General features: G+C 42.8%; 1 protein-coding gene across 1 annotated transcript in view; it reads left to right on the top strand.

The window, feature by feature from the left end:
* Window positions 1-14871, top strand: part of HEPACAM (hepatic and glial cell adhesion molecule) — a 114725-nt gene that overhangs the window by 61845 nt on the left and 38009 nt on the right. Inside the window, exon 2 of the mRNA XM_030221708.1 lies at window positions 8420-8761. Within this exon, the coding sequence (XP_030077568.1) occupies window positions 8420-8761 (342 nt within the window). The remainder of the gene's footprint in view (window positions 1-8419; window positions 8762-14871) is intronic.

Genomic DNA, 14871 nt, shown 5'->3' on the forward strand with positions numbered 1-14871 from the left:
GAACCAACACCACCCCAGCGGCGTGCACATGGCAGGCAAGAATGCACTCGGGGGGGGGGGGGGGGCTTGGGTGATGCGCCGGGGGGGGGTATCATGCTGCACCTGGGGGGGGGGATGCGCAGCTGGCAAACCGCCTCGGGTGGCAGCCACCCTCGCTATGCCACTGGTCTGCACCTAATTTAACTGTTGGCATTTATACCAAGTTTTACTTGGCATAACTACCCATGACTAAATATAGTCACATTGATGGGAGCTAAGTGTATTCTATAAACTGTGCGGAAATTTAGGCTTATTCTATAAAGTACGCATGGCACAACACACACTAATTCATTAGCATTCACTAAATCCATTTGCATGCCTCAGTAAAAGGATCCCTAAGGGATGTAATTCTCTCTCGGTCTCTGTTTATTTTATTTATTTGTTACATTGGTATCCCACATTTTCCCACCTATTTGCAGGTTCAATGTGGCTTACATAGTACCGGAGATGCGCTCGCAGACTCCGATGTGAACAAATACAGGGTGATGTTGTGGTAAGATCAAGTTCATGTGGAACAGTAAGCGGAAGAGTTGTGTTCTGTCTATTACGTACTTTAATTTGTTGTGTTGCAGAGATCAGACATTTAAGTTCGATTGGTAGGGTATGCCTTTTTAAACAGGTCAGTTTTTAGTGATTTCTGGAAGTGGCCGTATGTTGTTTTCAAGGCTTTTGGTAATGCGTTCCACAATTGTGTGCTTATGTAGGAAAAACTGGATGCGTAGGTTGATTTGTATTTAAGTCCTTTGCAGCTTGGGTAGTGCAGATTTAGATATGTTCGTGTTGATTCGGATATGTTTCTGGTTGGTAGGTCAATGAGGTCTGTCATGTATCCCAGGGCTTCACCGTATATAATTTATTTAATGGGAATGGTCTATGTTTTGCCTTAGTAATGATCTAGTGCATACGCAGATACCGTCAGATTCTATATGTGGCGCTCAAAACTGCATGAGGGAAATTGGGCGTGAGCCCAATTTCTGCACGTAATTTAACTGAATAATGAATCAATTAATGCTGATAATTACTACTACTACTACTTAACATTTTGGCACATCTTGCTAGGCGTATTCTATAAAGATGTGTGCTTAAATTTTAATGTGTGGATCTGAAAATGGGGCATGGTGTAGAATTATGAGCACAGTCATGCACTATGGAATGGGTTAAAAGGCCAGAGATTGATAAGTCTGTATGACTCTGGACTCTATCAGAGATTGACGAGCCTGCATGACTCTGGAATTTATTATCTCTGGTATTTATGATCTATTATGATACCCTTATGGGCAAGGCAGGCCTTGGGAAAAGAAACTAGTACAAACAACAGAAGAATGCTGTCCAAGCAGCTTAAGAAAACCAGATGCTGGGAACTAGATAATAATTTGTGAGAAGGATAGTTTGCAGAAAAAGTCTTGTAAATCATTGTCTGAAACAAACGATATAAGCAGCAGAATTAGAACGGTATTTCAGAGATGCAGTGAATATCTCTTTAGGTAACTGTACTGATCTCTCATGAGAAACTATTAATTGTATATGTACTTGGTAAGCAAATAAAAATACTTTCTCAAATGCACGTAGCCTTGGTCTTTTATCTCTACAAATCGAGGGTAACTGATATATGGAGATTTGGAGAGGTGGTAAAAAGACCTAAACATTTACATGGGTTTAATTCAATGGCCACGGGAGGACCATGGGCATTCCAAAAATTTGCACAAGTGTTACAGAATATGCCTAATCCATGCTTAATTTAGGCATGGAGATTTACATCCGGTTTCAGTTGCTGTAAATCCTCACGCCCAAAAGTTAGGTGCAGTTCCTGGTGCTGTGCGCTATTTTATATATGGTGCCCAACTCCAAGCACTGTTTATAGAATAGCACTTAGTGCTTATTTTTTTTTCAGTTCCCCCTTATAGAACGTAGTCCATAGTTGATAACCCCACACATAAACAGTAATTACTACTACTAATCATTTCTATAGTGCTACTAGACATACGCAGCGCTGTACACTTGAAGAGACAGTCCCTGCTCAACAGAGCTTACAATCTAATTAGGACAGACAAGCAGCATCAAAAAGGTGGGCTTTTAGCTTAGATTTGAAGATGGCCAGAGATGGAGCTTGACGTACCAGCTCAGGAAGTCTATTCCAGGCATATGGTGCAGCAAGATAAAAGGAACGGAGTCTGGAGTTAGCGGTGGAGGAGAAGGGTGCAGGTAAGACAGATTTACCCAGTGAACGGAGTTCCCGGGGAGGAATGTATGGAGAGATGAGAGTGGAGAGGTACTGAGGAGCTGCAGAGTGAATGCACTTATAGGTCAATAAGAGGAGTTTGAACTGTATGTGGAAATGGATAGGAAGCCAGTGAAGTGACTTGAAGAGAGGGCTAATATGAGCATAATGACCCTGGTGGAATATTAGTCGTGCAGCAGAATTTTGAACAGATTGAAGAGGAGAGAGATGGCTAAGTGGGAGACCTGTGAGAAGCAAGTTGCAATAGTCTAAGCGAGAGATGATAAGAGCGTGGATGAGGGTTCTGATAGTGTGCTCAGAAAGGAAAGGGCAAATTTTGCTGATATTATAGAGAAAGAAATGACAGGTTTTAGCAGTCTGTTGAATATGTACGGAGAAGGAGAGGGAGGAGTCAAAGATGACCCTAAGGTTACGAGCTGATGAGACAGGAAGGATGAGAGTGTTATCCACAGAAATAGAGAATGGGGGAGGAGGAGAGGTTGGTTTAGGGGGAAAGATAAGAAGCTCAGTCTTGGCCATGTTTAGTTTCAGATGGCGCTGAGACATTCAGGCAGCAATGTCAGACAGGCAGGCTCATACTTTGGCCTGGGTTTTGGCTGAGATTTCTGGTGTGGAGAGGTAGATCTGGGAGTCATCAGCGTAAAGATGATACTGAAAACCATGGGATGAGATCAGAGTACCAAGCAGTGGCGTAGCCAAGGGTGGGCTGGGGTGGGCCCAGGCCCACCCACTTTAGGTTCAGGCCCACCAAGTGGCAGCACACCTATAATGTGGCTGGCAGGGACCCCAAGCCCCACCAGCCAAAAACTCCCAACAACTGTTTGCTGCCGGTGAAAATCTGTTATTTAAAAGGTATACGGGAGAGAGGGGATGTTTGAAAGACCATATGGCATGCAGGCGAGAGAGGGAGAAACCAATTCACTTGTAGGACAAGGCGGAGTTCTGCCCACCCACCTTGGGTCCAGGCCCACCCAAACTTAGGTGTCTGGCTACGCCCCTGGTACCAAGGGAAGAGGTATAGATGGAGAAGAGAAGAGGTCTCAGGACAGATCCCTGAGGTACACCAACTGACAGTGGGATAGAAGTAGAAGAGGATCCACTAGAGTATACACTAAAGTTACGCTGGGAGAGATAAGAAGAAAACCAGGAAAGAACAGAGCCCTGAAATCCAAGTGAGGACAGCGTATCAAGGAGCAGGCTGTGATCAACAGTGTCAAAAGCAGCAGATAGATCGAGAAGGATGAGGATAGAATAGAGACCTTTGGATCTGGCTAGGAACAGATCATTGGAGACTTTAGCAAGCGTTGTTTCCATTAAATGAAGGGGGCAAAAGCCAGATTGAAGTGGATCAAGAGTAGCTTGAGATGAAAGAAAGTCAAGGCAACGGCGGTGAACAGAGCTGGAACTGGTATACACCAGGAAGCCAATAAGCAGCTTCTCTCAGAATTACATCCACTCAACTCAATCAATAATTCAACTGATTGCACAGTTGTTCTGAAGCACTTCTTTACTGTAAGGGAGAGAAATATCCTGGTAATGATTCTGTGTCAAAACTGCTTAGCTATTTTTGTAGAGTGTTTTTTTTTTTTTTGCTTTTTAAATAGCTGTAATATGTTTGAATGGATCCTGCTAAGGTTTCTTTGATCAAAAAAAAAAAAATAACAATAACAACAATCACATGAAATACTAAAAAAAAAAATCAAATAAAAAAAATATATTGATAAAATATAAGTGCAGACATCTTCCCACCCTTACTTCCCATCTCAGACCATCTTACAGAAAATGTCTCACCCTAACTACCAACATACTGGAAAGAGCCAGCTTTCAACTTTTTTCCCGGAATGAGACATGGGGGCTCATTTTCAAAGCACAAAGACTTACAAAGATAGATAGGTTACTATCGGGCTCATTTTCAAAAAAGAAAAAAGTCCAAAAAGTGGCATAAGTCTGAATTTGGATGTTTTTCTCACAAAAACGTCTAAATCAGTATTTTTGAAAACTATTTTTAGATGTTTTTCTCTGAAGTCCGCCAGAAGTGTGTCCATATCTCAAGGGGGAGTGCCAGGGGCATGTTCAGGGCGGAACTTGGGCGTTCCTAAGACTTAGACGTTTTTCAGCCATAATGGAAGAAAACAAAAATGTCCAGGACTAAAACTTAGATGTTTTGAGCTACACCTGTTTTTATTACAAATAAGGCACAAAAAGGTGCCCTAAATAACCAGATGACCACTGGAGGGAATTAGGAATGACCTCCCCTTATTCCCCCAGTGGTCACTAACCCGCTCCCACCCCCCCACCCCCAAAATGTGATGAAAAACATTACTTACCAACCTCTATGCCAGCTTCAGATGTTATACTCAGGTCCAATAGAACAGCATGTAGGTCCCTGGAGTAGTCTAGTGTTGGGTGCAGTGCACTGCAGACAGGTGGACCCAGGTTCCTACCTCCCCCTACCTGTTACACTTGTGGAGGAAACTGTGAGCCCTCCAAAACTCACCAGAGACCCACTGTACCCACATATAGGTGCCCCCTTCACCCGTAAGGGCTATGGTAGTGGTGTGCAGTTGGGGGTAGTGGGTTTTGGGGGGTCAGCACACAAGGTAAGGGAGCAATGGTCAGATGTGTACCTCAGAGCAGTTTATGAAGTGCACGGCAGTATCCCCTAGGGTGCCCTATTGCTGTCCTGGGATGTCAGGGGGACCAGTCTACTAAAAATGCTGGTTCCTCCTACATCCCAATGGCTTGATTTTGTGCGTTTTGCACTTGGACATTTTTTTTTTTTTTTTCGAAAATGGACCAAAAAACAAAACGTCCAAATCACAAAATGTTGTTCAGAACAGCATTTTTGAAAACAAAAGATAGACATTTTCTTTTTTGAAAATGACCTTCTTTCCTATTCGTATTTTGGATTTTTTTTTGCAAAACGTCTAATGTCGGACTTAGACATCATATCGAAAATGCCCCTCCACGTAACTTTGTAAGTCTATATGCTTTGAAAGTGAGCACCATAGGGTGGGAGCTATGACTGAAAAGGCTCTCTTAAGTACTTCAGCTCATTTTACCACCAACATTCTTCCTGTAATAACCTTAAAGGTCTCCCACACTTATACCAGTGCTTTACAGTGACTAAGACCTCTTCTGACACAACACTTGAAATGCTCTCCACTGAACTTTGCTTCTTTCTCTGTCTTGTTTGACCCAGATACCCCATTCCTTTCTGCTTTACTAGCAATGGTTCTGGACCTGCTTTGGGTGAGGCTGATAATTCTGCCTGTCTGAAGCATCTTCTTACTAATGTGACATGGTAGTCCCAACCCTTTCTTAACCACTCTGTTTTTTTCTTCAGTTACTTAAATCCCTGCACGGCTCAGTTGGAAGTATCTACCAGCATCTACTTATTATCCAACATTGTTTGGATTGGATACCTCCAACCTGTCTCATTCCAAACCTTTCCCTTGGCCTTTTTTTGGCCCTTATACTCTGTTCTGTAAGGTATAGAATAAATGCACATCTGTGGTGAAATCCTTGCAGGGGTTGGAGACTCTGGTAGGTCATTATTGGGTTTGTGGTTCCTGGGCCTACCAAGCCTTACCACCAAATTGGCCCAGCTTCTTCCATTTGTGTTTTATAATAAGGTTGATGCTATTCCCTTTCCTGAGCGAGTGTGCAGACAGATACCTTCAGCTGTACCCTCCTTTGAAGATAAGGAAGTATCCCTTACCCTTCCTCTTGAGAGAAGACGTCTGAAATTATAGTTAGTGCAGTACAGGACAGGTGCTGACAATTACAAAGGGTTGATAGACATGTCCTAGTGGGATGTTTCTATCTCTTGGTTCTCTCATTTAGGTAGTACCTTAAGATGGTTTTTCGTTGCTTTTATTTCCTCTATAGTTATATTGATTCTTTCTTGCTGTTTACTTGGCTGTATTACTTCTTGCTTCTACAAATTATGTACCCCACCTACAATTATGGTAATGTCTGCAACTATCTCACATACTTATGCTCCCCTTGATACTATAATGCTTTCCCTATGTCCAATCTTACCTTCCTGGATCCACCTCCTGTGGTATCCCTTGGATTTCCTTGACTTTTTTTTCTCCTAGTTCTTCAGCCCATGTTATATAAGGCCTTTGTTTCTTTTTTCTCTCTCGTCCTCCGCATCCTGCTTATCCCTTAGGGTTCTGCTACTGGCTGTGCTCATGGACCTTGCATTGTAGCCTCCCCTTGTGGCTCATCAGTGAAGGGGGGAGGAGGTGGTTCTGACCCAGTTATATCTTGACCTGGTACATTCTCCTGAGCATTGGTTCTGGTCTGTTTTATTGCTCGGAAGGACAAGTGTTAAAAAATCCAAATTATGCCCTACTTACACTGACATTCCTAGGGATAAGACTGGGGGGGAGGGGGGGGGGAAGAATGTCAGTGCTGTTTGCATTCTCTCCCAGAGGCTTTTGGCTGTCCTCAGATTAGGTCCTGAAGCCTCAGTTAGGCTAATTTTCAGGTGTTAGGGCCTTGCACAGCATAAGGTAATGCTGACACTAGGATTTCTGACAGCCCCCTTGCAACTTATCAGTCAGCCCTTCCTAGCTCAGCACCTCCCCTCTTTCTTCCCTCCTCCCCCCATCTAGCATTGTCCCCAAGGGGCAGCTGAATGCCTTTTTATATGGGTGGACCCAAGCTCCCCTCACAGCTCCACCTCCAGTTCCCATACCGATTTACATTTAGTCAATTTAATGTAAATCAAATAAGGGTACATGTTCAGCAAGTAGCAGTCAGGGTGTTTTTGGACACTGTCGTCATTAATCCCGGATATTCAATGCCAGGCTATATCTGGGCACTGGCATTGAATATCTGGGTTTATGTGGCCAGCTATGTCTTATGCAGTTAGGTGTGATATTCAGCGCTTAACCGCATAAACTAAACTTAATAAAGATAGGGCTGCCTACATATGAGTCCATGTCAGCTTAGGTGGCTAGAGGGGATATTCAGGGGCATCACTGGTCATGTGCCACTGAATATCCCCAGATAGCCCCGCACGTGTGATTTGAATGGCCAGGAGCCTCTTATGGCCATTTAAATTGCTCAAAAATTTGACCCCCCCCCCCCATATGTTTTATTGTCTTCTGCTTTTCTATCTATCTATCTATCTACTTATCATTTCTGTAGCGCTACAAGGCATACGCAGCGCTGTACACCATACACAGAAGACAGTCCCTGCTCAAAGAGCTTACAATCTAGATAAGACAGGTAAACAGACAGAACAATTAAGGGTAAGGGAATAAAGAGGTGAAGACAAAGGACAGGGTAAGTGAGTTAGGAGTCAAAAGCAGTGGTAAAGAGGTGGGTTTTGAGTTTGGACTTGAAAACGGCTAAAGACGGGGCTAGACGTACAGGCTCGGGAAGTCCATTCCAGGTGTGAGGTGCAGCGAGATAAATGGAACAGAGTCTTGAATTAGCAGTAGAGGAGAAAGGGACGGACAAGAGAGATTTATCAACGGAACGGAGCACTCGAGGGGGAACGTAGGGGAGACAAGAGTGGAGAGGTACTGGGGAGCGGCAGAGTGAATGTACTTATAGGTCAATAGGAGAAGTTTGAATAGAATATGGAAACGGATAGGAAGCCAGTGAAGTGACTTAAGGAGAGGGCTAATGTGGGCATAGCGACTTTGGCAGAAAATGAGTCGCGTAGCAGAGTTTTCCTAAATGAGATCTCCCACTGGATGTTGCCACTGCATGGATATCCATGCAGGTATGTATTTTACAAAGAGATCTATGTCATCATACCCTTTTCTGAAATACTTGCCTAATTGTAGATGTCCTGACCTGGACATTTCAATTCAGGATTGTGCATCCTTTCTAAAATGCTGCTCATGGTTTGGTGGTTTACACTATTGTAGACAAATCCTTTGATTTTTGTGGTATAGTATACAATATTATATGAGAAAGGACACCAAACATTTTGTTAACACACACAGAACTGTCAACATCCATAGCATATCATTTCTTTATTTCCGGTCCTTTCTTAGGCTGATTGAGATTGAACTGGAATATCCTAGTCACTCCTGGTCCATTGTAAAACGTTTCTTTGAAATGGCCTTATGATTGACAGCTTCTTGATTCGTACATGTTTCTATATGTTTACAGGTCTGACGAAGGCAGTTAATATCACCAGTCCAGTCCAGTTGATCCATGGAACTGCTGGAAGTTCTGCCCTCCTCTCGGTGAGGTATACCAGCTCCAGCAGTGATAAGCCAGTCATCAAATGGCAGCTGAAGAGGGATAAGCCTGTCACAGTGGTGCAGTCCATAGGCACAGAAATCATTGGAAACCTGCGTATGGATTACAAGAATCGGATAAGAATCTATGACAACGGTTCCCTCCTGATCACTAACCTTAACATGTCTGACGAGGGCACCTATGAAGTGGAGATTTCCATTACTGATGATACGTTCACTGGGGAGAAGACCATTAACCTCACTGTGGACAGTAAGTGTAGGAGACAGAGAAAGACCTGTTTACAGACAGGATAGAAGAAACACACTTATGGGGAAAAGCCACATTGAGGTAAATCCAAGAGTAGGTACAGCACAGGCCTCAGCAGAGCATGATTCTCTCAGACACTTCCCCATCACAGAACAAATACAGCATGGCCCCAGCTTCTTTCACACACTGCCCAACAGGTACAACAAAGTCACATAATGGTACAGTAGACGTGTAAGTTTCCCCCACACACGCTTTCCTACAGCAGAACAGGTACTGTTTGGGGAGCAACAGAGCATGTTTCTCTCATACATAATTGAAGGGTTTTGAGCAAAAACCTGGTAAGTCCACTCTAGGGACAAACTGAGACTTCTACCATCTGACTGTAGCTAAAGGCAGTTTAGCAGATGAAATAGAAGAGGACTGTGAATGAATTTAGGATGTAAACTGTGATGCTTTTATGAGCACAACTATTGCGTTATTAATCGGACATTAATGTTTAGACAAAAAATACGTCAAGATGCTTTAGACAGTAGTCTTCACATTATTTTGTTATTTTAACGTTACTTTGATGACACGTAACAAAGTTAAGAACAATAGTATAACCTGTGAATGATGGTTTTCACAGGAAAAAAAAAAATCTAAATACAAGAACCGCTTTTGACAGAAATTTGATTTTTGTGATTTATCAAGTTTTTCTTCAATTCCCTTTGTGTACAGGGTACCTAGTAAAAATGCTATTTAAGGTGCCTATTTCAAGTCTATTTTATAGAGAAAAGTGAGCACTTAATTTTTGTCATGAAATACTAGTGTAACTTGCTAAAGATACATCTTGATTTAAGGTGTGATCACTAAGCACCCAGACCTACTGTATATGTTAGCATGAATGCAAGTAATTCACAGTATATTATAATGTACACATGTACTTCTTCACTTCGCTCAAATCCAGATCCTCTAGGGTAGCATTTTCTGAAATGCTACCTGTTCCACGTGCAGGGCCCAAGAGACAGGCAGAGCTCCAGAGTCTCAATGCGTGGATGAGACAATGGTGCAGGGAGGAGGGTTTTAGATTTGTTAGGAACTGGGCAACAATCTGGGGAAGGGGGAGCCTATTCCGAAAGGATGGGCTCCACCTTAACCAGGGTGGGACCAGGCTGCTGGCGTCGGCATTTAAAAAGGAGATAGAGCAGCTTTTAAACTAGAAATGGGGGGAAGGCCGACAGTCGCTCAAAAGCGCATGGTTCGGGAAAAGGTATCTTGCAAAGATACCTCACAAACAGGGAAGATAGGGTTTCTAGATAGTGAGGTTGCACAACAGACCGTGGTAGGCCAGGTGCCCTTAAATACAACTAAAGATCAGACAAAAGATGTCAAATCAATAGTGTCAGGTACTAAGCATCATGCAAATAAGAACAACAAACATACTCTGAAATGTCTATATGCAAATGCTAGGAGTCTAAGAAATAAGATGGGAGAGTTGGAATATATTGCACTAAATGAAAAATTGGATATAATAGGCATTACTGAGACCTGGTGGAAGGAGGATAACCAGTGGGACACTGTCATACCGGGGTACAAAGTATATCGTAATGATAGGGTGGACCGGACTGGTGGAGGGGTAGCATTGTATATTAACGAGAGCCTTGACTCAGATAGATTACAAATTCAGCAGGACACAAATCACACCTTTGAATCACTGTGGGTTGAAATTCCATGTATAAAAGGGAAAAAAATGGTGATAGGAGTGTACTACCGTCCGCGTCGCCAGGATGAGCAGGTAGACGCAGAAATGATAAAAGAAATCAGAGACGCGAACAAAATGGGCAATGTGATAATAATGGGTGACTTCAATTATCCAAATATAGACTGGGTAAATGTAACATCGGGACACGCTACAGAGATACAATTCCTTGATGAAATCAAGGACAGCTTTATGGAGCAACTGGTGCAGGAGCCGACGAGAGAAGGAAAAATTCTAGACTTGGTCCTTAGTGGAGCACATGATCTGGTGAGGGACGTTATGGTACTGGGGCCGCTTGATAACAGTGACCATAATATGATCAGTTTTGACATCGACCTTGAAGTAACTGTACACAGAAAGTCAAATACGTTAGCGTTTAACTTTAAAAAAGGAGACTATGATAAAATGAGAAGAACGGTAAAAAAAAAAACTTAGGGGGGCAACTGAGAGACTAAAAACTGTACAACAGGCGTGGACGCTGTTCAAAAATACCATCCTGGAGGCCCAGGCCATACATATTCCGCAAATTAGAAAAGAAAGACGGAAGTCCAAAAGACACCCGGCCTGGTTGAAAAGTGAGGTGAAGGAAGCTATTAGGGCTAAAAGAAACGCCTTCAGAAAATGGAAGAAGGAACCGTCTGAAAATAACAAGAAACAGCATAAGGAGTGTCAAAGCAAATGCAAGGCGCAGATTAAGAAGGCCAAGAGAGAGTATGAAAAAAAGATAGCATTAGAGGCAAAAAAACATAGTAAAATTTTTTTTCGGTATATTAAAAGCAGGAAGCCGGCAAAAGAATCGGTTGGGCCGCTGGATGACCGAGGGGTAAAAGGGGCGATCAAGGAAGACAAAGACATAGCGGAGAGACTGAATGAATTCTTTGCTTCGGTCTTCACCGAGGAAGATTTGGGTGGGATACCGGTGTCGGAAATGGTATTTCAAGCGGACGAGTCGGAGAAACTTACTGACTTCACGGTAAACCTGGAGGACGTAATGGGGCAGTTCGGCAAACTGAAGAGTAGCAAATCTCCTGGACCGGATGGTATTCATCCTAGAGTACTGATAGAACTGAAAAACGAGCTTGCGGAGCTACTGCTAGTGATATGCAACTTATCCTTAAAATCGAGCGTGGTACCGGAAGATTGGAGGGTGGCCAATGTAACGCCCATTTTTAAAAAAGGCTCCAGGGGAGATCCGGGAAATTATAGACCGGTGAGTCTGACGTCGGTGCCTGGGAAAATGGTAGAGGCTATTATTAAAAACAAAATTACAGAGCACATCCGAGGACATGGATTACTGAGACCAAGTCAGCATGGCTTTTGTGTGGGGAAATCTTGCCTGACCAATTTACTTCAATTCTTTGAAGGAGTGAACAAACATGTGGACAAAGGGGAGTCGGTTGATATTGTGTATCTGGATTTTCAAAAGGCGTTTGACAAGGTACCTCATGAAAGGCTACAGAGGAAATTGGAGGGTCATGGGATAGGAGGAAAGGTCCTATTGTGGATTAAAAACTGGTTGAAGGATAGGAAACAGAGAGTGGGGTTAAATGGGCAGTATTCACAATGGAGAAGGGTAGTTAGTGGGGTTTCTCAGGGGTCTGTGCTAGGACCGCTGCTTTTTAATATATTTATAAATGATTTAGAGATGGGAGTAACTAGCGAGGTAATTAAATTTGCTGATGACACAAAGTTATTCAAAGTCGTTAACTTGCGACAGGATTGTGAAAAATTACAAGAGGACCTTACGAGACTGGGAGACTGGGCGGCTAAATGGCAGATGATGTTTAATGTGAGCAAGTGCAAGGTGATGCATGTGGGAAAAAAGAACCCGAATTATAGCTACGTCATGCAAGGTTCCACGTTAGGAGTTACAGACCAAGAAAGGGATCTGGGTGTCGTCGTCGATAACACACTGAAACCTTCTGCTCAGTGTGCTGCTGCGGCTAAGAAAGCAAATAGAATGTTGGGTATTATTAGGAAAGGTATGGAAAACAGGTGTGAGGATGTTATAATGCCGTTGTATCGCTCCATGGTGCGACCGCACCTTGAGTATTGTGTTCAATTCTGGTCGCCGCATCTCAAGAAAGATATAGTAGAATTGGAAAAGGTGCAGCGAAGGGCGACTAAAATGATAGCGGGGATGGGACGACTTCCCTATGAAGAAAGACTAAGGAGGCTAGGGCTATACAGCTTGGAGAAGAGACGGCTGAGGGGAGACATGATAGAGGTATATAAAATAATGAGTGGAGTGGAACAGGTGGATGTGAAGCGTCTGTTCACGCTTTCCAAAAATACTAGGACTAGGGGGCATGCGATGAAACTACAGTGTAGTAAATTTAAAACAAATCGGAGAAAATTTTTCTTCACCCAACGTGTAATTAAACTCTGGAATTCGTTGCCGGAGAAAGTGGTGAAGGCGGTTAGCTTAGCAGAGTTTAAAAAGGGGTTGGACGGTTTCCTAAAGGACAAGTCCATAAACCGCTACTAAACGGACTTGGAAAAATCCAAAATTCCAGGAATAACATGTATAGAACGTTTGTACGTTTGGGAAGCTTGCCAGGTGCCCTTGGCCTGGATTGGCCGCTGTCGTGGACAGGATGCTGGGCTCGATGGATCCTTGGTCTTTTCCCAGTATGGCATTACTTATGTACTTATGTACCCAAAGACTGCCCATGTGCATAGGGTTACCGTATGTCCTCTTAAGAGGACATGTCCTCTTTTTGGACATCTTCAGATATGTCCTACAGGATTTTTAATTTTTAGGGAAATGTCCTCGTTTTCTTTTATGTGTCTATGACCAACACACATAATGAGAGAAACCATCTCTGCCTTATTAGTTAGTCTGGACACATGGGGGTGCTAAAGAGAGAAAAAGGCATTGCTGATCCCCTCTCTGCTTCCCTGCTGGTTGAATCTGTCAAAGGAATTTTGTTCATGCAGCACGATTTTAAGCATATGTCATGCAAAGACTTTCACATGTATCTCAGAAGCCAGCCAAAGGGATATGAACTCTTATGATAAGTACGCTTAAGCTCAGACTCAGTCTTTATTTGTTACATTTGTATCCCACATTTTCCCACCTATTTGTAGGCTCAATGTGGCTTACATAGTACCAGAGAGGCCTTTGCAGGTTCCGGTGTGAACAAATACAAAATGATGTTGTGGTAAGATAAAGTTCATGTGGCAGAGCCACATTAGGGAATCGTACAGCGGAAGAGTTGTGTTATGTCCATTCCGTACTCTAGTTTTGTTGTGTTGTAGAGATCAGGCATTTATGTTGGATCGGTAGGGTATGCCTTTTTCAACAGGTTGGTTTTTAGTGTTTTCCAGAAGTTTAGGTGGTCGTTCGTAGTTTTCAAGGCTTTTGGTAATGCGTTCCACAGTTGTGTGCTTATGTAGGAAAAACTTATGAACTCAAATCCAGAAGTTCTTGAAAAGTAGAATGTCTAAGGAAGTCACTGTTTGATGTGTGTTCGTTAACTACAATTTATTTTTTTCTGTCCTCTTTGTCTCCACACCTGTCATTATAGTATGCACCATGCAAACAATCCCCCCTGTTTACTAAGCCGCCTTAGCAGCTACCATATGGCATTAGCGCACGGCAGCTGCTAGTGTGGCTTAGTGAACAGGGGGGATTGCTTGCATGTTTGCACCAGTTAATATTTTATGTGAGGTCATTCATGTGTATTAGCAGCTACTGATGTGTACAAATGGTCCTTGTCAGTACCTAACATACTGCAGCCAGACTCATATTTGGTAAAACAAAATACGAAAGTGTCAAACCCTTAAGAGAGAAACTACACTGGCTTCCACTTAAAGAACGTATTACCCTGGTTCATAAAATCATTTACGGAGATGCCCCGGTCTACATGTCAGACCTCATAGACCTGCCACCCAGGAACACTAAAAGCTCAGCACGCACATTCCTGAACCTACACTTCCCCAGCTGCAAAGAACTAAAATACAAATTTTCCTATATAAGTACGCAGCTATGGAATGCATTACCACTTGACATGAAAAAAATGGGCGACTTAACCAACTTTCGGAAATTACTGAAGGCTTACCTGTTCAACAAGGCATACCACATCGACCCATTTTTTGAACTGTAACGTATTATATGAACTGTAACGCATTACCACTTTATTATTCCAAATTTGATCTCTTTATACCTGTTTTGCTTAATTCTACTATATCACTTATGTTCTTTATGTAATACCACTTATATCTTTCACTCTGGAATGACGATTGCCATGACGGATCAATGTAAGCCACATTGAGCCTGCATATAGGTGGGAGAATGTGGGATACAAATGCAACAAATAAAATAAAAAATTATAAAATAACAGAGGCATCATCTTATAGAATTATCCCTTCA

This window comes from Microcaecilia unicolor, chromosome 12 (assembly GCF_901765095.1).
Source record: "Microcaecilia unicolor chromosome 12, aMicUni1.1, whole genome shotgun sequence".
Classification (NCBI taxonomy): domain Eukaryota; kingdom Metazoa; phylum Chordata; class Amphibia; order Gymnophiona; family Siphonopidae; genus Microcaecilia; species Microcaecilia unicolor.